Genomic DNA, 24,416 nt, shown 5'->3' on the forward strand with positions numbered 1-24,416 from the left:
AGATTAAAAGTAGATATAGTTATTAGTTGAAGGTTAATTATATTAAATTAAAAAAAAAAGGGTTAAAATCCAAATATATCTATATTTGAGGGACTAAATACAAAATTTCCTCTTAAAGAAAAAAAGGAGGAGGAAGAATCTGACTATTCGAATGTCCCATAAGTTGTTTTTATATTTATCTTATTCTTTTTTTTATTATGTTTTTCAATTAACACTTCGAATGTCCCATGAGTTGTTATCTGTTGATTTTGGTGCATTTTTATTTTCGTTTCTTCGTTTTTAATTTCTAGTTTTAATTTTTTAAATGTGAGTTAATTTTTTATTCCACTTATTATAATTAAGTCAAATATAAAATATTTTACTCAAATAATTAAAATATTATTAGTCGCATTACATTTTTATAAAAAAGAAAAGAGATTTCAATTCATTTAATTCTAAAAGAAAGAAGAATATATTTTTTTATGTCTTACTTTGATGAAAAGAGCTATTTGCTATATATTGCTTATAGGAGGTGCCATATATCTCGTAAAAATTAATATTAATCAAAATGTATAAAAATTGACCTGAATATCACAATCATAAAAAAAAATCTTCTTACTAATTTATTAACTAAAGGATTTACATAAATTTAATAATTTTTATATACCAAAAACACCCTAGTAACTATACTATATAATGATGTGTTCAGTAGATTTTTATTAATTATTTCAGTATTTTTTTCTTATTAGTCATGCACCATATAAATATATAAACTGGTCCTTTTACGAAATAAACAAGCTCAAAATGTTAGACCGGATTAACGCTATCTTTTTAATTTATTTAATCTATTTATATTTAGACGTGTTAATATGTAACTATTTTAGATGGATGAGAAAAGCGGGTGAGATTGAAAGAGGAAGGAGAGAGGCGGGTGAGATTGGAGAAGGAGGAGAGATGACAGAGAGTGGAAAGAGTTGAATTGTATTTGTATATCATTAGATAATTGTATATATGTAACTAGTATGTGTTTGTATCAATGATTTTATTTGTATATCCAGTCTCTCAATCGCTTTACACAAACACAAATTATACATTAGTTTTTATGTAACTTGCATTTGTATAAAGCGAGAGAGACATGCAAAAGAGAACTGTCAAGAGAGAGATTTGTATTTTGTATAGTGTTCCATAGGTGTATAGGGCGTAGAAGTATGCATTTGTATAACAGTCTCTCTCACTTTATACAAACATAAACACAAATTATATATTTTTTTCAGTTTATGTTCGTATAAAATAAGAGAGAGACTGGCGTAGCAGAGAAGACAGGCGAGGGAGAGATGACTAAAAAGAAGGCGACGGCAAGCGAGATTCCAAAGAGAGGGGAGAGAGAGAAATGGAGGCAAAAGAGATGAATGTAATTATAAATAGAAGTAAGTTTCGAATTGTAATTAATGCAAGTTGTAGCTATTAACTAGTAATGGTTTAACTTCTTTGCATTTAATATTGACACATTCATCAAATATATATGTAGAACGATTTTCTACAAAGAGGTTAACCTGATGAATATATATGAATTAACCACAACTCCACAAATATTATATTAATCCTCAAATAATATATACAGTAAAATCTTTTCCTAAATAAATCACGTCAAATCATTTATTACCAAAATAAATAAAAAATCAATTGAAAAATACTCCGAATCTTTCTAATTCGATTTTTTATTCCATTATACATGTTCTTTATTATTTTAATATACACATTAGTAGCCTACAAACACGAAACATCCCTCACACTTTCTCTTATGTGTCAAATTGGAAATATTAGTGTTTGTTTTCGAAATGATTACTGTTCCTTGATTTTTTTCTATACGATGCCGTTTTGTGGCACGTAAATTTTAGGAATAAAAATCATGTTTTAGACACATACAAATTCAATACAATTGACAATTCTCTCCCGCCATGACCACACTCCCTATCCTCTTCCCTTCACTTTCTCCTTCAAACTCCATAACCAGTCGCTCTCCATCTCCATTTCTTCACATACAAACTCTACGATTCTGCTCCGTCAAGTCAATCCAGAAGAATACGTTCACTTCTACATCTAGAATCTTCTACAAGTTTCCGAGCTCAATTTTTCCGGCGGAGTCGCAAGATGAAGATGAAGAAGATGACGAAGATGATGATGATGATGATGAAGAAGCAGCGGAAGAGTACGATGAGGTTTATGCGGAGGTTTCGGATGGAGACGAAGATAGCGAAGATGAACTGGAAAGTTCCGTTAGTGATGAGATGTTGAATATTGAGGAATCGAGAAGGCAGAGAGTGGAGAAGCTGAGGAATGAAGTTAGAGAGTTTGGTGATGGAATTATTGATGTGAATGAACTTGCTTCTATTTACTCTTTTCGAATTGACAAATTTCAGGTTAGTTTTTGTTTTATTTTTTCCTTGCTTGAAGTAGAAATAATCATTTTTATTTTTAGTTATGTTGATATTTTGTGCGAAATTTTGAAGAGATTGTCGATTCAAGCTTTTTTGAGAGGTTCATCTGTTGTGGTGTCTGCGCCTACAAGTAGCGGCAAAACTTTGATTGCTGAAGCTGCTGCAGTTGCTACAGTAGCTAGAGGAAGGAGACTATTCTACACTACTCCTCTAAAGGCTTTATCTAATCAGAAATTTCGAGAATTTTGGTACGAGTGTTTCTAAAGTATATTCCCTATCTTCTGCTGTATCATGTTTTATATGATTTGCCTATTGTCAAAACTTATCATGTTTCCCACTATAGAGTATTTATGTTTATTTTGTGGTACTTAACAGTGAGACATTTGGTGAAAGTAATGTGGGGCTTCTCACTGGAGATTCAGCTGTTAATAGAGATGCTCAGATTTTAATTATGACAACTGAGATTTTGCGCAATATGCTATACCAGAGGTACATTTCAATAGGTTTATATACTGTTGCATTTTAGTTACTAGAAACTGAGTTTAATAGCATGCTGATTGCTTGAAAAGACAAAAAGCTTTTTGCATGTGACAACCTGGTTTAGCTTTCTTGTATAGAAATTTCAAAACTCCAACAAAGTTGGCTATGTATCTATAAAACTGTTAGTGAGTTCTAGATTTAGAATTTGTGCAATATGTCTTCTAAGCAAGCAGTCAACAAAGAAAGCATGGCTTCGCTTAAAAGTTGGAAAAAAGAGTTTGAAGGATGAAGGAACTGTCAGACTTTTCTTCTACTTATTTACTTGTTTTATTCATTCCTAAATTTACTACGGCATTACACTTCACTCTGCAGCGTAGGGATTGCTTCCTCAGATGGTGGTCTTCTTCATGTTGATGTAATTGTTTTGGATGAGGTTCACTATTTAAGTGACATATCACGGGGTACTGTTTGGGAAGAAATAGTATGTGTCTTTTGAATATGCAAGTTCTTTACATCTCAATTTGTCAGCAGTCTCTGTACCAATTTTTATATTTATATCCCCCTTTCTCTGTTTAAGGTTATTTATTGCCCAAAGGAAGTTCAACTTATATGTCTTTCAGCAACTGTTGCTAATCCAGATGAGTTGGCTGGATGGATTGGTCAGGTATTGCAGTGAACAAATTCCGATTGCACCAAAAGTTATATTCATCTATATAGATTGCTTATATATGCAATGAAGCCTATCTGTTAAATGCTTCTCTGGTCCTTTAATTTTGTTGCTGTCTCCAAGTTGTACTATTCAGATTGAAGTTCGTTTGGGCTGGAGTGTCTTTATCTTCTTCATTTATAGTAGTAGAAGCTAAACAGATGAATTTATCCTCATAGTGAAAGTTAGAGGGTGTTTTGATTGGCTTATTTTAAGTAGCTTTTGGCTTTAGGCTCTTTTTTTTAAAAAAAAAATTTAAAAATTTAAAAATTTAGGAGGTGTTTGGGAAAGACAAAAAATGCTTATAAGCACCTACTTTTAGGCCAAACCACAAGCTGGGTATGACCATCTTATGGCTTTTATCTTATAAGCTACTTAAAAAAAAGCCAATTCAAACATCCCCTTAATCTAATGACAAGAAGGAACGGATCATGTATTGACTTCTCTAATTTGACGATCTTTCAAGATTCATGGTAGGACGGAGTTGGTAACATCAAGCAAGCGTCCAGTTCCATTGACTTGGCACTTCTCCACAAAGACAGCTCTATTACCTCTTCTTGATGACAAAGGAACAAGCATGAATAGGTAAGATTTTTCCCTATAACTCTTTCATTGATCTTCTTGTCTTATGTTTATCAGTGGCAATGTCATGCATAATGTTTTGTTTCTGGAACTTATAGCACTTGCTGAATTTGCACATGATTTTCTTTGCAACATTGGAATGACTTGTAGCATGTATTGCTTTACTTGTTATAATATTTTTCAAAGGTCATGATATATGCATGATTCAAAAATCATTATCTTGGTAACTACTGAATCCCAGGTACTAGTTCATTCAGTTTAAGAGTTTGCGCCCCTGCTCTCTCTTTTTACATCATATACTACCTCAGTCCCATATTATAAATCACCCCTTTCTAAAAATAGTTGGACCATAATATATGTCATTTTATAAAGTTAATGCATAAATACCATATTTTACCCATTATACCCTTATTGATTAATTAATTTATCTTGAAAATATATTTACTTTGCCTAACTTTGGAAATCTACAACTAATTAAATAAGACCTTATTTCTTAATGCAAGTGCAAATGGAAAAGGTGACTTATAATATGGGACGGAGGGAGTAATTAAATAACTTATATGTTGTTGAAGCATGCCACATACATTTTGAAGTTCAAAAGATTGTATGTACGAATTTTCCGAGAACTATATTTCAGCTACATATGATGGATTGGCTGGAAAAATAAACCTGTGACGGCATGTTGGAGAACAAATTGTAGTGGTTGAAATGTTTTTGATAGTATTTGGAGGACAAGTATGAATTACTTACCCAAGAAGGTGCTGAAATTCTCATTTTTAATTACCTTGGTCTGACTGTGCAGAAAACTGTCACTCAACTACTTACAGTATGATGAATCCGGCAGTGAACTATACAGGGAGGAGGGATCTAAAAGAAGAAAATCAAGAAGACGTGAAAATGATGTTCGTCCCCTTTCAAAGAATGATATAAGTAATATTCGACGCTCACAGGTATGCATAGAAGCTTATTCAATCTGAACTTTGTTTTACAATGTCATTGGCCCCCTTTTTAGATAATTTGTTGCAGCATTATCGTTTTTACCGAAATTATTAAAAGATAGTCATTTTCGTAGAAATCTGTTAATATAACTTATATCCTGAAATTTTCCTGACAAGTAACTGATAGATACTACTATCTTCAAAAAAATTAGTTACAAAGTCATATTCTCAGGTACCTCAAATTATAGACACACTGTGGCATCTAAAGGCAAGGGATATGCTTCCAGCAGTTTGGTTCATCTTTAGCAGGAAAGGATGTGATGCAGCTGTCCAATATCTTGAAGACTGCAGGTTACTGGATGAGTGTGAAATGAGTGAAGTTGAACTGGCACTCAAGAGGTTCCGTATTCAATACCCTGATGCTGTGCGTGTGTCTGCAGTGAAAGGCCTCCGCCGAGGAGTGGCTGCACATCATGCTGGCTGTCTCCCCCTTTGGAAATCATTCATTGAAGAGTTATTTCAGCGAGGTCTAGTTAAGGTTGTCTTTGCTACTGAAACACTTGCTGCTGGCATCAATATGCCTGCTAGAACAGCTGTCATTTCCTCTCTCAGCAAAAGGGGCGATATTGGACGAATCCAGTTAAGCTCTAATGAATTATTCCAAATGGCTGGGCGTGCTGGTCGTAGAGGTATTGATGAAAAGGGTCACGTGGTTCTTGTTCAGACTCCTTATGAAGGGCCTGAGGAGTGCTGCAAAGTTCTTTTTTCTGGGCTTCAACCTCTTGTTTCACAATTTACCGCCTCGTATGGAATGGTGCTTAATCTCGTAGCGGTACGTACTTCAACCTGAACCTCTTTGACTCTTATTTTTAGTTTCACGATATTATGTCTTCTTATTCTCCAGGGGGCCAAAGTCACCCGTAGATCAACTGGGTTAGATGAGATAAAAGTCACACGATCAGGACGGACTTTGGAAGAAGCAAGGAAGTTAATTGAACAGAGTTTTGGTAATTATGTTGGAAGCAATGTCATGCTTGCCGCAAAAGAGGAGCTTGCTAGAATAGAAAAGGAAATAGAGACACTTACTTCAGAAATCAGTGAGGAAGCGATTGCTAAAAAGAGCCAGAAGCTCTTAACGCAGTCAGCATATCAGGAGATTGCTGAACTCGAGGAAGAATTAAGAGTAGTTTCATTACTGTTGCTCTTGATCTTTTATTGCCTCAAGTTAGACAGTTTATTTCCTGGCAAAGGAACATTCTTTTTCATTGCTTATCAGATAAAAAGGTTTACTTTCTGACCTGAAAGCTTGTAGAGTGCCAGTTTGTATGGTGAAACTACTTCTACCTATCAGTATAAACTATTAGCTTTCTTATTCAAAATATTCTTTCAAGGTTCTTTTTCTAAAGATAGGGTAAGGTCTGTGTACGCCCCACCTCCCTAGAACTCACTTGTGGGATCACACTGGGTCTGTTGTTGTTCTTTGTCTAAAGGATGGCTTTGTAGTTATGCTGGCCTGTATGCTTCAGTTTCTGGAAGCACGATAATTGAAAAAGGCTCGTATTCATTGAGTGTCATTTCTAGTTGACGTCCTGTTGAAAACTAATCTAGTTTTCAGCATGTCCTCCCTGTTTTCAACCACAATTTCCTCCAGCTCTAGTATTTAAAAGCATACCCAAAACATTCTAATGGTGTTCATTGTGCCTACCTTTTCCAGGCTGAAAAGCGTCTCCGAACTGAACTCCGAAGAAAAATGGAGCTGGAAAGAGTTTCCTCGTTGAAACCTTTGTTAAAGGAGATAGGAGATGGACACCTTCCATTCATGTCTTTGCACTACACCAACGGTGACGGGGTACAACATTTAGTTGCTGCTGTTTATCTGGGGAAGGTTGATACTTTGAATACTGAAAAGCTTAAAAGTATGGTAAGCATTTCATGTGACTCCGTTTTTTTGGTTTAGTACTAGTTAGTATGGAAGCCTTTGTGTCATCAAAAAGTACATTGCTTGATGCTTACTTCTGCCTCCAAAGATGCAATTAGCTTCTATATTCAGCATTTGATCTGCAAACGTCTTGTGGCATACAGTGCAAAGCTCTGTTGTAGGTGCTTTGCCCAATTGCAACTAGTGGAAATCTTTGTAAAGACCTTAGTGCAGTTCTTTCTCTTTCTTGATGAAGTTAATAGGCGACATGTTTGATATATTGTATAATTCCCTGCAGTTTGCCATGTTTGTAAAGCTTTTTTGATTTTTCTGCCATGTTCTCCTATGTTGACTTGAGTGTGGGGGATCATGTTGCCATCATATTATCACTATTCTCAACTCTTTGTCTAAGATCAACCGGTCAATCAATCAACCAACTATTCCTATCCCAAACTAGTTGGAGTTTTTCTTAGACTCTATGGTGCTAAATATCTTGTTGTTGAAAGAGTCCCTCTTTCTCTTTCATATCTTCCAATCATTTGGTTTATGCCTTATGCATTCTCTTTTAAATTGAGGGAATAAATGGTCATTATTATAGTGCATTCTGTTAGAAAAGGACTAAGAAGAATATTGTATATAGTGTCCTACATGAATAGGATTGTAATGTGTCTATAAGATACTCTCATGAGATATTGTTACAAAATTTGTGAAATCGAGTGATCAGCTTGCATATATTTTCACCAAGTTCCTCTCCAGTTCTCGTTTTAGTTACATCTGTAACAAGTGAGGACCATATGACTTGTATGCACCAGCTTGAGGAGGAGTGTTATAGGATAGTTTAAAGTGTCCTACATGGAAAAGGATTGTAATGTAGTGTCTATTAATAAGGCTAAGAGCCTGTTTGGCTCAGCTTAAAAGCTGGTCAAACTGACTTAAAAGCTGATTTTTGACTTATTTAGCTGTTTGGCAATACTCAAAATAACTTATTTTAAGTTAAAAAAAACTTATTTTAAGCCAAAAGTTAAAAGCTGGGGTAGGGGTGCTTTTTTTTTTTTAGCTTATAAGCTGTTTTAAATTGACCACATTTTTATCTTTTTGCCCTTAATATTTTTATACAATCTCCAAATTACAACATAACCCTAACATCTCTTTCTTCCATCTTTCCCTTTTCACGTTTGGCTTAGCAACTTCAGCATTTTTATCCAAACACATAACTGCTTATTTTAAAAATAAGTTTCAGCACTTTCAAAAGTACTTTTTTAAAGCTGCTTTTATTAAGCCCATCCAAACGGGCCCTAAGTGTAATAATGTAAAATGCACAATTCAATACGGATATTTTTCTCCTATATTTCTCACATATTCCATAAAGATTTTTATGGTCGGAGTTGCTATGCAAATTTCTTCTCCTCTTAAAGCTGTTGTGATTATACTACTGCGGTTTCCTATTAAAGTGAAAATTCTCTCTCCGCTAACCTACTGTACAGTAGTGGGGATGTGTAATCCTTCTTCTTTTCAGGTGTGGGACAATGAGGCCTTCGCATTAAAGACTGCAGTGGAAAATTTTGAACTTGGTGATAATGGAGGTGAAGATGTTAAACCGTCTTATCATGTTGCTCTTGGTTCAGATAACTCTTGGTATCTTTTCACAGAGAAGTGGATTAGAACGGTTTACAGAACAGGCTTTCCAAATGCCGCCTTAACTCTTGCTGACGCTTTGCCTCGTGAAATTATGGCCGAGCTTCTTGATAAGGCAGAGATGCAGTGGCAGAAGTTAGCTGTGTCTGAACTTGGAGGTCTATGGTGTATGGAAGGTTCTTTGGAGACATGGTCTTGGAGTTTAAATGTTCCAGTCTTGAGTAGTCTATCTGAAGATGATGAGGTACCCTGTCAATCAACTTCATTTTCGGGTGTGATTGTTTTTCTTTTGTTGAATGGTTTTTATCTAATAGGGGCATTTCCTCCTCAAGTTGATAATTGTTAGCATCTGCTTTTGCATTTCATGTTTTTTTCGGGTCCGCAGGGTGGGGGTAAGGGTGGATGTGGAAGGAGGGACGGAGGAGAACATTCGAATATGTGGATCTTCCATTTAGCATAATCGTTTATTAAAAAGTAAAATTTTCTTGTTCTTGGCCAATAGATATTCGTATGTGGAGGCATAAGGACCTTATATATATTTAGGTAGACGGGACATTCTTTCCTGTGTTTAGGATTGCTCACTATAAAGAGTAAGCAAGAATAATTGTCTTTTGCTTTAGTGATGGCATTTGCATATTTAGTGCTCTCCATTTCGAGATTTTGCCCACGTATAGTACTCTGGTTAGAGTTGCTGCTGTGTATACAGCAATTAGTTTTTCTTGGTGAATTGCCATTGGAAGTAAGGACAACCTGTGGTTCTTTTTTTTTTTTTGGATAATGACAACCTGTAGTTCTTCTATTGGCTGAACTTTTTAATGATAGGACTTAGTGCCCCTCTTTATATTGTTCCTTGTGTTACTCTCATCAGTATTTATTTTACATGTTCCAGTGATAAGAACTAATAAACACTAACATAGACTTGCTTGGCCCCGAAGATCAGCTGGCATGGGTGTTTATGTGACATACAGCCACCGTTGCAAACATCTTTCTGGGATAACTTTTGACATCGTTTCTTGAAACTGCGGTTTATACTTCAAGTGTAAACGATGATGATCCATACTAGAAATTATGGAATCCTTGAACAAGCCATGTTTAGTTTTTTTTTTTTTTTTTTAACTCTGTGTAGGGACTTTCAGCACTGTTTGTGCTGTTGATATACAGAAAAGTTACCATTCGCAAAAGAAAAATGCTTAAAGTCTGATACTTCTAATTGACTTATAGGTCTTCAGAATCAGTTATCTGTGCCTCTCTCTTGCACATATCTACTCACAAAAGCGTAGCATGTCATAAAATAACTAGCGTCATGAGATATATGATTTCTTTTTAGGTCTTAAACCATGTGAGACATCGAAGTATTGAGCCTAACTTGTACACTTTAAAAATCTTTTTGCTGATGTATTATCAGGTCTTGCGATTATCTCAAGCATACAATGATGCAGTAGAATGCTACAAGAGCCAAAGGAATAAGGTCTCTCGTTGCAAAAAAAGGATAGCTCGTACAGAGGGCTTTAAACAGTATCAGAAGATAATTGACTCAGCTAAGTTCACTGAGGAAAAGATACGCCGGTTGAATGTTAGGTCGAAGCGTTTGATTGATCGTGTAGAGCAGATTGAGCCAACTGGTTGGAAGGAATTTCTGCAGGTATATCACTGCTTATCTTCTTGTTACATGCCATTGATTATACTCTCTGTAGTTGTGCAACTTTTCATCCTTAGCGAATTATGTCTGCTACAGGATCCTCATATTGGACATGACTGAATGTTCAGGCTCTTCTATTGTATAAAATCTGTTTTATCCAAAAGCGTGTGTACTAATATCCTATGTTCTCAAACACTATGCTTTAAGACCATCTTTGACCCAAGTAGAAAGAGAAGAAGTTATCATAGTATTATTTTTAAGAACTTATTCTTGTTGGTCTCCTTCATCATTTTCTGGGATTTGCTTGGAGATTAACTTTGTGACTGGAAGTTTAGAAATGTTTGCTAATCATCGGGAAAGAATGAATACTTTACTTCAGTGAACTGTGTATTTCTGTAGTCTTTGGGGAAATCTTTTGGTGCATTCTCTTTCGCAAACCTCCACTCTAAAATTATACGACACTTCCCATTTTGGTACTTCTGAAATGTTGACGCCAATAAATTTCTGTACAATTTCTATAATTTCAAGAATTCAGATTCATTAAAGTAATCCCTACTTTAAACTTTTGATTTGGCGATTTCTCTGTCAAACTAAATTTCAGTTTTCTTCCACTATCATGACTATGCTATAGAAAGTCAAATTAAGATCCCAAACTCCATATCTAGTCAAAAGGGTGATGAAATGAAATGGATGGTCTGCTCTATAAAGGAAAAGAATTGAGAGGACATTTTTGTGATTTTGCCAAGCTGGATAACTAAACTAGTAATTCTCTGTTGATATTTTTTTTTTCAAAATAGAATATATGCTGGAAAATGCATTAAGCGTCCATGACTCATTGTTATTTTACTTGGTCTGGTGACTTTCTTGGAACAGTTTTCCTGTTGAGAATGAATCCCTTATTTAGGTTGTTTCTTTTACCAAAAAGCAGAGAACTAACTCATCCTCAATGTCTGGCAGGTCAGCAATGTTATACATGAAAGTAGAGCATTGGATATCAATACACACGTCATTTTCCCCCTTGGTGAAACTGCAGCTGCAATTCGAGGAGAAAATGAACTTTGGCTTGCGATGGTTCTTCGAAATAAATTGTTGCTGAACCTAAAACCTGCACAGCTTGCTGCAGTTCTTGGTAGTCTAGTTTCTGAAGGCATTAGGCTTCGGCCCTGGAAAAATAACAGGTAGATTCTTTGTCCTCAAGGTAGAGAGTACTATCAGTCTCATTTCAACTCCATATTTTCTGCTAGCGCCTTTATATTTTACTAGTGCTTGACCTCAAGACTATCTTGAGTTTGGAGATTAGTTGCTCTATTTGATAGCTGGGTAGTTGTAATGCGGTAGGACTATATAATGGAGAAATATTTTTGGATTTTTTGAAATAAAGAGGTTCTTATCTGTTGTACCATCTAAAAATTTGGGTGCAATTCCTCTGAGACAACTGCTTGCGGCTTCATTTAATCCAGAATTTAATGCTGAGTTCTTGCCAGCGCTTTATATTCCTTTTGGTTAACTAAGTATTTTAAAAAGAATTGCAGAAATCAAAGCAATTGTTTGATGAACCTCTAGTGTTATTCATCTTAGTTAAGTTGGCTTCTACTTGTTCACCAATGTTTTATAAACCTCGGTGCTGAAAAGGAAAGCTCTGATAAACATCTTCTGTCTGCAGTTTTGTTTATGAGCCCTCTACCACTGTCTTGAATATCATAGACTTACTGGAAGAACAAAAAAGCTCACTTCTAGAGCTTCAGGAAAAGCATGGAGTAAATGTGAGTGTTCAAGTTGGATTGAGCCCGCTTTACGATATGTTCCAAGTTGGCTTTGCACTTTATTAATATGAAACAAATTATTCACAGATTCCTTGCTGCTTGGATAGCCAATTTACTGGCATGGTTGAAGCCTGGGCTTCTGGTCTTACATGGAAAGAGATTATGATGGACTGTGCAATGGATGAAGGAGATTTAGCTCGCCTTCTACGGAGAACGATTGATTTGTTAGCTCAGGTATGCATTTTATTAAAGACTGTCCATCTCTTGCTTGCTCTATTTTAAAGAATCCATATTGCACTAGTGCTTGCATTTTCTTGGGCCACCATTTGCAGTCAATCTTCTATCTCTCTCTCTCTCTTGTTTGTGACTAAATAATTACTATTCAAGTTGATAATTGAGTATTACAAAGTTTAATGGGCGCAACTCTAGGCACCAACCTATATTATTAAAGAAAGACATGATCCTAACTTACGCTAAGTTTCCTATTTTCGGTGATTACGTAACTCCTTATTTTCTGTTTTTCATTTTTTTCTTTAATTATTTTTTTCCTGTTTCATTTTGTTTACTCTGCATGATTACAGGTTCCCAAATTGCCTGATATAGATCCACTGCTGCAAATCAATGCCAAGAGTGCCTCTAACGTAATGGACCGGCCACCAATAAGTGAATTAGCAGGATGATATTCAAACAAAAATTCATCATCGTCTCCTTAAGAAGTCAATCTCAAAGGCAGGTAACAATAGCCACTGTACCTTGAGAAAAATACGACTTGATCAATTAGTTTCTGTCGACGAGGCTTCAAGTTAGTGAATTTCTCAGTTGTCACCAGCATATCGATTGATGGTTCATCCATGATCTTCATGATTCACACAGCTTAAAGTTCTTATCAACTCCCAACTCTTTACCCTTGCAAAGTAGACTCATATTTTCGTCTTCTTTCGGTGATACTGATTTATCTCACTGTCCTGAATTTTACTGGTCTAGAACCATTTTCAGAACGGGTCTGAATTTAACTGAGCCAAGCTCTGCTGTTGCTATAAAGAGATTGCTTAGAGTAAGCAGAGTAGCAAGATTTGCTACTCTAGCGACAGCATCTCGATAGAAAATCAGTATTTTCCTATCAGAAGTATTAGCTGTATACATCTCTAGTTAGGAGTATCGACACTTGGTAGAATGACCGCGATGCGGAAATGAAGTATAAATTCAATGTAAAAGAGAATGATTTTCTCGGTAGAAATAGAAACACATGGCACAGGAATGAAGAATCCTACATTTGATGCAGAGGAGGCTATGCCCCTAAATTACACCAAGAAGCAAAATGGATTTGTAGATTAATCAGGATTTTAGCCAAAATGTATATCATTGTGTTCATGGTACGGTTTTTTGAAGTTATTTTTGACCAATTCTATATAAAGTTTTACACTTGAATTCACCCCACCATTTAACGTCGAAGTTTTGATAAATTTTTTATTTACACTTCCCATAGAAAAATACAATATTTGTATTAAAGTGTTACTAATCTCAATTCCTGTAGGCCTATTTAAGTGGAAGTATTTCTTCATACTCGGCTTTAATCTCAGGATGAAAACTCCTGTATATTCCAATGATTCAATATAGATCATGAGTGTCACCATCTGTTATTATAGTTGACCTAATCCACACAAGCTGTGGAATTTGACGAGTTGAACTAGCCCATTATGATGACGGGTCATAAAATGATCAATCCGACCCAATCCTATGCAGGTCTTGAGCTAAGTTGGATCAACCCACCTTTCCTTAAATATATTTCTTATTTTATTTTTTAAAAGTCTCGAGCGAAGTCTTGAATAAATATTTTTCAAAAGTTCGAAAAAAATTTCTGATATGATTTATGTAAAAAAAACCTTGATATGTTTTCAAACTGAAAACTCTGATCACCTTTTGTTAATATGTTTCTTATTTAACGTATATATACACAAGTGTTTCTCTATTAAAAGAATCCAATCTACATGACAAAGGATAGATATATAAGTAAGCATTTCAAATGTGTTCATTTAATAAGCTGATTTTGCCATCAATTACACCTAATTGAAGATCTTCCTTACAAGACTCAATTATTGACCCTTTGTATAAACTTAATACTCCCTCCATCCCAAAATACTCGTCACGTTTCACTTATCGAGAGTCGAGCCAAAATCATTTTTTTTTTAAAAAGGGTACATAAGTGCAACAAAGGGATTTACTAAAATGTAACAAGAAACAGATCATGGAATTGATAATATGAGTGTTTTTACTATAAGAGAAGGAAAAAATATATACAACAATCTGGGAACAAAATTTAGAATGACATTCTACAAATTTTCCGAGCTGTTAGCTGGATCATTTATTCAGTACAAGAAGCTAGAAAAATCTATGGTATCACTGTCCAAAATTTGAATTTCCACAAACAAGCGCGAAAAAAATATCACAAGCAATAAAATCACCTTCGAGAGCCATGTAAAATGTGTGAAATTCTACCTTTGGACTTCATTTCTCCATTTTTGTGTGGTCATAGAACCTATAACTATGACTAACTGAAGCTGTAGATTACCTTTTTATGCAAAATGAGCATGTTCAACTGAAAGCAATCTGCGGAAGCGTTGTATTTTATTAGACTTGTTCAAACACTCTGAATGGCCATTAGACAAAAGATTCTCCTTTAATATTCTTCGCCTTTTTCTTGAACGTATCAAGAAATCTTCAGTGTCTAAGACGTAAGAGACCTTACGCATCCAAAGTCACAAAAACAAAGTTAGCAAGAGAGACGGAGTTCAATAAGTATGTGGACTTCTGAGGATAGCTAGAGTACCTTTGATGAACTGCATGCTATCTTACATTCTAGACCATTAAAAAATTTAAGTCCTTCCATAGCCTCGGATGTAAAAGTTTCATCTCTAACTCCTGACTTCCGTTTATTTCTACAAAACACGAGCATGCATGCATTATAGCCTATGTTATAAGAAAAGGTCAAGAAAGTATTCTTCTATTGATATAGTACCTTGTCAAGAACACCCCAGGGTTCTCCTTCTGAGGAATAACAGAGAGGAGTTCATTGCTCATATAAGCTGAAAAATTTGGGTCCATCGTAACAGCAGACATCTCAGGCTTTTCGTAAACATAGTCCATGAGTTGTATGGAAAGACGTGTTGTTTTAGATGACTGCAACGGAGGTAGTTTATCAATGCTACATTTGAATAGAGAAGGGACTGCTAGGTTTTATATCAGCCACATAACATACAAAGAAGCAGAGACTTACACATGCTATTCTGTATATGGTCTCGTCGTGAAGAAGGGCACGCACATTTTCATGGTAAACTACATCTGAAAATGTGCTAGACTTTCTCGAGATTTCATATGTATATAGTTGGAGAAGTTTACCTTCCAACTCATCAGTTGCAATTGTCTGAAGCTGCATGAGATGCAGAATTTTAGAATTGTACAAGACAGCTACATACACCAAAGAAAGAGCATGAGAAACACATGCACTTACCTGTTTGACAATTTTGTATATCAGCTTGTCTAAGGTGAAGAGAAGATATGACTGAGCCCCAATAATAGCTCGGCAGTCATCCTCGAACTTTGCATTGTCAGAGGAACCATCAAGTAGGTTATAAAGTGCACTCCTGAATCTGTAACATTAAAGAGGAGCTTAGTCTGATTAAGTAAAGATTAATCAAAATCCACTGGAACAGGAAACAAAACACTCAAGTGACCTGGAATATGATTCAGTGGGGTTGATTGCATTCGAGACTCTCCATCTGTGTTCAGCTGATGAAGAATGTGATTTTGCTTTCTGTAGTCTTTCATACAATGTCTGTAGTTAAGAGAAGAAACGTTAATGTTGCATCATGTGGAAAATTTATACTTCATGATATTAAATAGCCATACCTGGTGAAGTCTGAACAGCACATAAAATGAATCATTTCCATAAAATATACGTGATTCCTTCTCCCTGACATGAAATATAGAAGGAACGTGCTTGGTTAGAGGCCTGGATGTATGTAGAAGGCGTTCTGAAAATGGCATAACAGCACCATCTCCTTCAGCATCATGGGCATCAGCAGTACCTTCCACCTCTCCTTCACTCTCTACCTTGTTATTATTCACATCATTGTCCCCATCTTCTTCACGCTCTTCATGAGAACCTTCTCCATTAGCAGACTCACTACCTGAAACATCACAATTCTCAGAAGCATTCTCACTGTCCTCTGATGTCCCATGAGCACTCGCTTCGCCTTCTTCATCAGCATCATTCTCACATCCTCTGTCTCCACCGCAATTTTTTTCTTCTCCATGTCCACTTTGGTATAGCTTACTACTTGAACTTCCCTTTAAACTATGCGATACATTTTGACCACCTTCACTCGATGGTGTAAAATTATCCTCAAAATCACCATTTGGAGTTAATTCACCCTCTTCTCGCTCAAGTTTACATTTTCCTACGGATTCTTCAAGACATTTCTCAACTTTGATACCTTCTGCCTTTGGGTCCACGAACCCTCCGTCCTAAAATCATGTAGGAGAGAGAAAAAGGATAGCTATTAGAGATGGGGGGCAACAACGGATATACTGCAAGCTTAAATAGATATTTTTTTTGAACATTAGCTTAAATAGATATTTTCCTTCTTGTTTTTTCTTAAATGTCCTGTTTTCCAAGATTCCGCTTCATTTGATCCAAGGAGAGCTTTTATAATGTATTTATTTTTCTGTATCAGCACACTACTGAAGTTCACAGAAACTGAGATTTCGGTCAACTGCTAAAGAAAGAATACTCTCCTGAGCTTAGAATTTTCCAATTGGAAAGCAGTTATAAAGATACGGAGCTTACATCACTGTTAAGGCATCTACACTGATCAGTGTTGGGTATCTAAACGGGTAAATCTGGGTTGCTATTCTCTAAAGGATTACTTTGGGCACAGCACAAATCAGCTCACCAGCAAAATACACCCGTTAAATTTTGAGTTAATTCTGCCACCCTTAACTGCCTGACAAGGGAGCAAGAGGCAGATAAACACAGTTCACAGCAGGATCTTAAAAATTCTTTCTTCTGGATTCATGTCAGGATATTTTGCTAGTGGTAGATCTAGACTGACTAAATTGTATTTCCTAATTGTTCGGCTTTCTTAGATAGGAACAGTAAAGAGATTAAGCAAGGAAAACAAGTTACAATGAGGGCACTCAAGGGGGGAAGGTTACAATGATCTAAAAGTTAAAACATAATACCTTCGAGTCATTAGACGATACTATCTCAGGTTCACGTTTGATTGTGGAACCACTAGGTCTGGAAGTGCCTGCACCATGCCCTAATAATGGAAAGAGTACATCAACTTTTCAAATACTAATTCCCATGAAGAGGTGTAGAAAACACAAAAGAAAGATAAATACAGAGTAGGCAGCAGCCCATGAACCTGAAGCAGTTTCTATACAGACTCTTCCATGGCTTTCCCCCACAGTAGTGCTGTTTGAAAGCACTAGCTGGTCAGCACAAAAAACATCTCTGCTGAGACCAGATGCCCCATCTGCCATGTTTAGATTAGCGTCTGACTTTCCATGATGAAGGAGGTTCTTCGAAGTTGTGATTTTCAGCATTACACCATTTACATTAGGAGAGCTATCATCCTTGAACCCATTTTCACCATCTGCTATCTGAACTCTGGAAGAAATTACATGCTCAGATGTAGGCAGTTCATCTCCATTCCTGGAACTGCTTTGTCTGCAATTCATGCCCGAGCCACTGGCAGGGCTACCAACCCTTTTCCCTTCAATTGCAGTTTTATCTTTAGCATTAAGATTTTTAGCCTTTTCAACATCTACACCATCCACTTCACCCTGAGGCGGACGAAGAACACCAAATATTGGTTCCAGGAAGGTGGTCCAAATCTTCATGACTTTATCCAACTGTTCTCTTGTACAAACTTCTATACATGAATACTTGATGATTTGATAAAGGTCTTCGTGGATGTCAGAATCAGGATACTCGAACTCCAGATGTGTGATAATTGGTTGCCCATTTCCAGCAGCAACAGATAGCAGCACATCATCTTCTTTGCACTTATTTTCACTAATTTCTTTGATCTCAGCCAGCAGTGCTGTGGGGAAGAAAAACATCAGTTCCGTGAGAAATAAGCACTTGCGGCAAGAACAAAGTTCACACAGAAACATTTCCATATAACGGCCCTATGATCTCTCAAATGATCTTTTTCCACATAACAATTCAAGATGTGCTTCTGCTGGACAAAAATAACAGATGCTTGAAAATTCTATAATCAACTCAAGAAGTAGCATTATTGGGGTAAGGAACTACTTAATCTCCGAATTTATTGGTCATTAATGTTTCTGTTTTCATTTCAATACTTCAACTAGTTATTAGAATGAACCAGTTCAAAATCAGCAAAGTCATCTTACATTACCTTTAGTGCTCAAGCTTTTTGTGTCCTGCTGTTTGAAATAAAAGCTACGATGATCCAGTGATTTGTGATAGTTCTTAGCATAAATCTCAGCCCAAACTTTATTAAAATCAGAACGACACCTCGCCCACTCCTCTTGTTTCTGCTTTAAGCGAGTAAGTATAACTGGAAGGGCAAGTGATGCATTCTTCCTCAACACATCCATAACATCAAGCCCATGGTCACCGTAAAGACGTTCAATGCACCTTAGATTCAGAGCTATACCAAAAAAGTGCATAAGCATTTATGATAAAAACAATTTAAATAGCAATATCAGCATTATTTATGTGTCTCTTACCAGTAAAATGTTCTTCAATACGGATATGACTATCACTCGAAATAGTATTATCATTGATCTTGTTGAGCAATTCTTCAACGCGTCTTGTTGTTGCATTGACAGACTCTAAAAGCATATCCAGCTCAAACCTGTTATCATGAAAACATCACCAATTGCAAATGAGAATTAAGGAGAACTATACAATAATTGGTTGGCGGAGAAGAGATCCCTCCATCTCACATACTAGATAAAATGAAGGTTAAGACTTTTAAAACCACATGCATCAAGACAACTTCCAACCTGTCATCTTCGCATCGGAACAAGCTCTCTTCATACTGGTTTTTGCGCATATGTTTAAAAGAGTAATCCTCACTTCCTGATGTTACGGATACCCAGTGATCATTTAATACTTCGGCACCAATATCTGTTTTCTGACTCGCTAAAGGAATTGGATACTGCAGTAAGATAAGATCCATGCACCATTGTGCAAAAGATTTAGAAGACAATAATACGTGTATTTAAAAAAATAGAGTAATTTTATACGATAGATCTGTACATTCTTTGGAAGAAGCCGATAACTTGGGGAGCAACTGTCACAGTTGGAGAGATCAAGTTCATGTATAGGTTTTGCTGCGTATTTATCCTTGCTATACAACGACATCTTCTGCCCTTGTGCATCTCTAGTTGCATAAGCAACAGGTCTATCTCTTTCTCTTGTCTCACGAAGTCTATTTCTTTCTTCCCACTCGCAATCTCGGTCTTTGTCCCTGTCTTCTAATTTCTCAGACTTGGGATTGAGTTCATCACTCCATAAGGACTCTGCAGTGCATTGAAATAAGTCAGAGATCTAGAGGATACGCAGGGGACACAGACCCATTATATTCATTGTCATGTCCTCAAAACTAAATCTAACATCATTCTTACGTGTTTTGCTCAGAATAGCAGCAAGATATCCATCTGCAGACAAGCTCCAAATTAGATAAAAACCTTATTAAGATCTGGAAAAGAAAACTCAAACAGCAGTAGCCCAGAAATGCAAGTCTAACAGAAATGTAAGCACGAATCATTAGATTATTACCTGTCCTCTCACAATGAGAAATAAATTCATCAAATCCTTCCATGAGATCTGGATGTTTCTGAAGTAAGCTGCTAACCTAATGGGAACAAATTTTCGCTCCAGTTACTAATTTTACTGATACTAAAGAGGGAAGCATTATAAACAAGAAACTGAATCATGTAATTGACAACTAATGTGGAAACTTTACTTGCAAACATACAGTCAAGCCAAACCAAAGGCATGCCAGTGGAACCACATTCTCATTAGAAAAGATTCATCAGTATGTGTATAGGAAACATATTATACTTCCGTGAATTTTCATCATTTTTCTTTATGTGGGGAGGAGGGGATTCAAAGTCTCTATGCAATTGATAGTTGATGACGGTCTAGACCTCAGATGTATGAGAAGATATATGAACATTGGGATTCATTGTTCTAAAAACAAAAGAATGACATGTATACACGAGATTTTTCACTACAGACGAAGGAAGTGAGAAATCACTTCAAGGATATTAATAATCTTAACCAGGATAAATAAATCCAAAAATTTAACCAAGCTCATTGAAAAGCAATTTCAAAGAATGAAGAACGATACCCCAGATTGTAATTGTGTTCTTGTAACCCCTTCTTTGCAATAGAAATTAAGGCACTTAAAAAATTGTTTTCGTTCTCCCATATCCTGTAACCTTTCCTTAACCCGCTCACAGTAAGCAAAACCATGGTCCTGCATACCTGCTCCAACATAAGCAGATTACGAATGAATTGAACTTAAAAATCTAATGAAGCTAATAAAAAAGAAACTTAGAATATGCTTACAGGAAGTGAAACATACATCCAGCAAATTCAGCAGACCAAATTGTTATATACCATACAACAATGTGCAAAGTCCCATAATCATAACTTTCTCAACTTTTAGACTACATGCTTACAAAATATATTTCAAGTAATTTCTATACAAGTTGATCACTTTTTAAAGTGGGAACAAGAAATTTATATTAATAGGCAAACTTACTGGGTTCAAACTGGTCAACAGCAACATCTCTATGAACAGATTTTCTGTCCAGCTCTCTATCCTCATACTGTTGTTCCCTTCTTTCCCTTTCAGTTCTCATCGTTGTTTCTTCATATTCTGGATCAGACCGATCAATAGCATTCTCCCGGACAACTAGTGAAGTAGCCTTCTAAACAAAGCCAAAAAAATTACCCTGATTTATCTGCCAATATTCAACGACATCGGACTCTAGAAAATCATCACCAAGAAACTACCTTCTCAACATGCATGTGCCTTGCTGCAGTCATCGAAGAGCTTTTCTCATCATAACGCATGATAGGGGCCCTATGAGCTTGAGCATTACGAGCTCGGGCTGCTGCCATGGCATCAGGTAAAAAGTGGGTGAACTCTTCAAGCAAATCAGCATGGCCACGGAAAAGGTAGGAGACCTGTAAAAACATTAAGTCGCCTCACTATATACAAACTCAGTACTGACATTTGAAAGCAATCAAATCCCGGGATAAATTAGAAAAGATGCATGCTTTGCTTTTGTACTCATACACAAAGAAACTGTCAAGCACTGGCGAGTAACCTACCTCGTTATAAACTTCTGCAATAGCCTTGTTTTCCTTTCTATACAAATTCAAAATATCAAGAAACGACTTATATACGAAATCATCGCCTTGAAATCTAGTCTGCAATCAGAACGTTAGTCAAATGAGAAAAGCAATTTTAATTCAGAAAGCAACATTCATCAGTTGCGTGATGATTTACCTTTATCTTGTTTACAAAACTGATTGCTTCTTCAAATTCAACTGGTTTTTTCACTGGAGCTTCATCCTCTGGATTAGTGATCTCATATCCCTTGGGCAAAAATGTATTGAAACCCAAAATTAAGGTTCGATGCCCTTTGAATAAATCCTTCACCCTCGCTATGACACCAGAAGTATCAATTCTACAAAAAAACATCCCCAAGGAAAACGGAAAAAATAATTAACCAAATATTGCTAAATCAACGGCAGTTAACCTATCAGGATTACTTTTCGTATGAGTAGGAGGAGCAAGTAACGCAAAATTCTACCTTTGAGACTTGAAATCTTTCATGACATCAAGAAACTCATCATACTTGTCCCTTCTGTCCTGAAAAATTTCCTTCACTGACTTGAGATACGAAAGTGCATCATTTGTTGTTAGCTTGTTCGCGCTACCTCCCCCCATCATTGGAGATTGCCCAGAACTACAGTATCAACAAAATAACAATACATGACAAAAGAACACATCTTTCTACAAACATGAACACTTCATACAATCACATTAGTTTTACAATATCAATACTTAATCTGTACATATTCTACACTAAACCAATCTCAAGCTAAAAAACAAAATCTAGAAACTTACTATTTTGCAACTAAACTTAACAAAATACTACTCTATTCAGCTCAAATTATACGTTAAAATTATTCACAATATAACCTAAAAATTAAACACAAATTAATCCAAAAAATAACATATTTAGCAGTTAATGATAATAAAAACTTACGGTTCACCACGAGATGAAACAACAATAGGGCGTTTGAGTTGAGAACTCATCTCTACAACAACAAATCTTCATATCTCTTCACCATTGTTAAATTAAAAAACAAAAAATCAACGCTTTTATTTAGCTCTCCAAATCCTCCAATTAAAACAAAACAATACAAAATCCTGAAAAAAAAACACAGATCTAAACAAATTAACCACAATAATCAACTAATTATCCCTTAAACTCAACATAGATCAACTCAAAATTCTAATCAAAATCTACTAAATTACATTACTTCAAATTTAAGAAAAGCATATAATAATTAAAAAAAAAAGCGAAGAATTATTACAGAGATCTTCAAATGAGTCCGTTAATGGCGGTTGAAAATTTCTCTCCAAATGGAAGAAACCAAAACACTTCAAAAAAAAAAAATTTAAAAAAAACTGTGTAGAAGTGATGAATATGTAAAAAAAAAAAAATTCAATTCTTTATAGCTTTATGGCTATGGCTATGGCTATGGTATAGTTATAATTGATTTTTATTTATTTTAGTAAAAAAAAATTTTTGGCTAATTATTTTGAAGATTTTATTTATATATAATATGGAGGAAAAAAATTCTTTGTGATACTACAACAATATGAATGGAGAAAAAAAATAGAGAGAAGAGTTTATAATATTTGTATAAGTCTTAGCTGTTTTTTTTTGTTTTTTTTTTTTGATAATAATTTTTTTTTAAATAAAAAATATTAATACTAGAAGGAGAAGAAAAGCCACTTATTGGGGTGGGGGGTAGGGGAGTCATTTTGATCTCTTTTTTTATGGTATCAAATGGACTCTACTTAATTAAGACCTAATTGTAGGGAATTAGGAGTTGATATAAAAGGGTAAGAAGTGATGATATCGGATCGTTTGGTACGCGGATTAAATTATTTCAGAGTTATTATTTTAAATTATATAGTTATTGGACAAGTGTACTTTGAAATAATTTTGATATTGTCGATAAAACAGGAATATCAAAATTAATTTTGAGATATTCTACTTTAGTTTATCTCGTGTGTAGATCAACCTCTTAGAGTGCGTAAAAGCATGTTAATTCTCTTTCCTATAAAGGTGAAGAGATTGTTTTTAATAGACTTTTGATTAAAATAAAAAAAGTCAAATTAAGTATGGAAAATAAATATGTTGGAAGGAAAACATGTTGAAAATAATGAAAAGGAGAATAATAGTAATAATAAAATAATATGATAATTAAGAGAAAAAAAACATATAATAACAAAATCAAAATAAAATAGAATAATGATGACAACAACAATGTTGATAAGAAGAGATAGACAACATTCAATTATCTATTAGTCAAACACAATTTTATTTTTCAAATTCAACTTTATAGATTTAAATTTGTTTTTAAAAAAATTAATATTCATAATCAAATGCTTACTTAAGATTATAATGTGAGAACTATTAATAATATATATACAAGAAAGGTATTATGTAATGATTAAATGTTTAATTTAAACATGGTATATTTTTATATATGTAATTTGTATGTTTTTATTTTATGAGTTTTTTTCTTACTGTCGTGACTCATGAGGTAAGTGTTGTCATTTTTAATACTTTAAACTCATGTATGAGGTAATAATTATTATTAATAGTACAAGAAAGGTATAAATGTAATGATGCATATTTAATTTTAAAATATGTTGTATATTTCTATATGATTTATATATAATTGAAAATATATATTTATTTTGTAAGTTCTTTTTTTACCGTCACAAGATAAACCGTCGTTTTTATATTTGAAATTCATATATAATTATCATTATATTATTTGCGTTCTTATTTCACATTCTATTTCATAAATTGTTGTTTTATATAATTTATGCAGATATTATTTATGAGAAAATAAAAAGAGTAACTTAATATTTTAAAAAGTAATGTTGACTGCACTTTATGTGGAGCTTATTTATATGTCCTAAAATCCCAATCAAAACGAACCCTAATACAATTATTATTATTTATATTAGGCT

At 34.9% G+C, this 24,416-nt stretch overlaps 2 protein-coding genes across 6 annotated transcripts; one reads left to right on the forward strand and one right to left on the reverse strand.

Moving 5' to 3' along the window:
* The first annotated feature begins 1,899 nt into the window (after positions 1-1,899).
* LOC107020418 (DExH-box ATP-dependent RNA helicase DExH15 chloroplastic) lies at positions 1,900-13,515 on the forward strand. Of its 2 annotated transcripts, XM_015220770.2 has the most exons (16): positions 1,901-2,399; positions 2,490-2,665; positions 2,793-2,906; positions 3,270-3,378; positions 3,475-3,561; positions 4,070-4,188; positions 4,988-5,135; positions 5,356-5,955; positions 6,028-6,306; positions 6,838-7,044; positions 8,558-8,920; positions 10,082-10,318; positions 11,273-11,493; positions 11,979-12,078; positions 12,166-12,312; positions 12,660-13,515. In XM_015220770.2, the coding sequence occupies exons 1-16, from the start codon at positions 1,938-1,940 to the stop codon at positions 12,756-12,758; spliced, it is 3,468 nt and encodes a 1,155-aa protein (XP_015076256.1). In that variant the 5' UTR covers positions 1,901-1,937; the 3' UTR covers positions 12,759-13,515. The 2 variants fall into 2 exon arrangements, with proteins under 2 accessions (XP_027772858.1, XP_015076256.1); XM_027917057.1 differs by lacking the exon at positions 6,028-6,306 and having other exon boundaries at positions 1,900-2,399.
* An 809-nt stretch (positions 13,516-14,324) lies between these two features.
* On the reverse strand, positions 14,325-22,998 carry LOC107020325 (paired amphipathic helix protein Sin3-like 3). 4 transcript variants are annotated; one of them, XM_027916945.1, is made up of 23 exons: positions 22,739-22,990; positions 22,408-22,571; positions 21,949-22,104; positions 21,642-21,822; positions 21,464-21,562; positions 21,143-21,316; positions 20,889-21,054; positions 20,472-20,608; positions 19,898-19,973; positions 19,744-19,776; positions 19,376-19,638; positions 19,120-19,274; positions 18,841-18,968; positions 18,507-18,761; positions 17,505-18,185; positions 17,320-17,399; positions 15,985-16,602; positions 15,810-15,910; positions 15,587-15,725; positions 15,353-15,505; positions 15,095-15,255; positions 14,906-15,014; positions 14,325-14,819 (listed from the first exon to the last, which is right to left on the reverse strand). In XM_027916945.1, the coding sequence occupies exons 2-23, from the start codon at positions 22,455-22,457 to the stop codon at positions 14,652-14,654; spliced, it is 4,083 nt and encodes a 1,360-aa protein (XP_027772746.1). In that variant the 5' UTR covers positions 22,458-22,571; positions 22,739-22,990; the 3' UTR covers positions 14,325-14,651. The 4 variants fall into 4 exon arrangements, with proteins under 4 accessions (XP_027772746.1, XP_015076124.1, XP_015076125.1 ...); XM_015220638.2 differs by having other exon boundaries at positions 20,889-21,057; positions 22,739-22,988; XM_015220639.2 differs by lacking the exon at positions 22,408-22,571 and having other exon boundaries at positions 20,889-21,057; positions 22,739-22,989.
* Positions 22,999-24,416: the final 1,418 nt, after the last annotated feature.

The sequence above is a fragment of the Solanum pennellii genome, chromosome 5 (genome assembly GCF_001406875.1).
Source record: "Solanum pennellii chromosome 5, SPENNV200".
Taxonomy (NCBI): domain Eukaryota; kingdom Viridiplantae; phylum Streptophyta; class Magnoliopsida; order Solanales; family Solanaceae; genus Solanum; species Solanum pennellii.

Coding starts and splice junctions, on each gene's coding strand:
- LOC107020418 (XM_015220770.2), top strand. CDS start 1,938: ATGACCACACTCCCTATCCTCTTCCCTTCACTTTCTCCTTCAAACTCC. Junction 3,379..3,474: donor GTACTGTTTGGGAAGAAATA/GTATGTGTCTTT, acceptor TCTCTGTTTAAG/GTTATTTATTGCCCAAAGGA. Junction 5,136..5,355: donor GTAATATTCGACGCTCACAG/GTATGCATAGAA, acceptor TCATATTCTCAG/GTACCTCAAATTATAGACAC.
- LOC107020325 (XM_015220638.2), bottom strand. CDS start 22,457: ATGAGTTCTCAACTCAAACGCCCTATTGTTGTTTCATCTCGTGGTGAA. Junction 16,603..17,319: donor TATCGTCTAATGACTCGAAG/GTATTATGTTTT, acceptor ACATGATTTTAG/GACGGAGGGTTCGTGGACCC. Junction 15,506..15,586: donor TATACAAAATTGTCAAACAG/GTAAGTGCATGT, acceptor CATCTCATGCAG/CTTCAGACAATTGCAACTGA.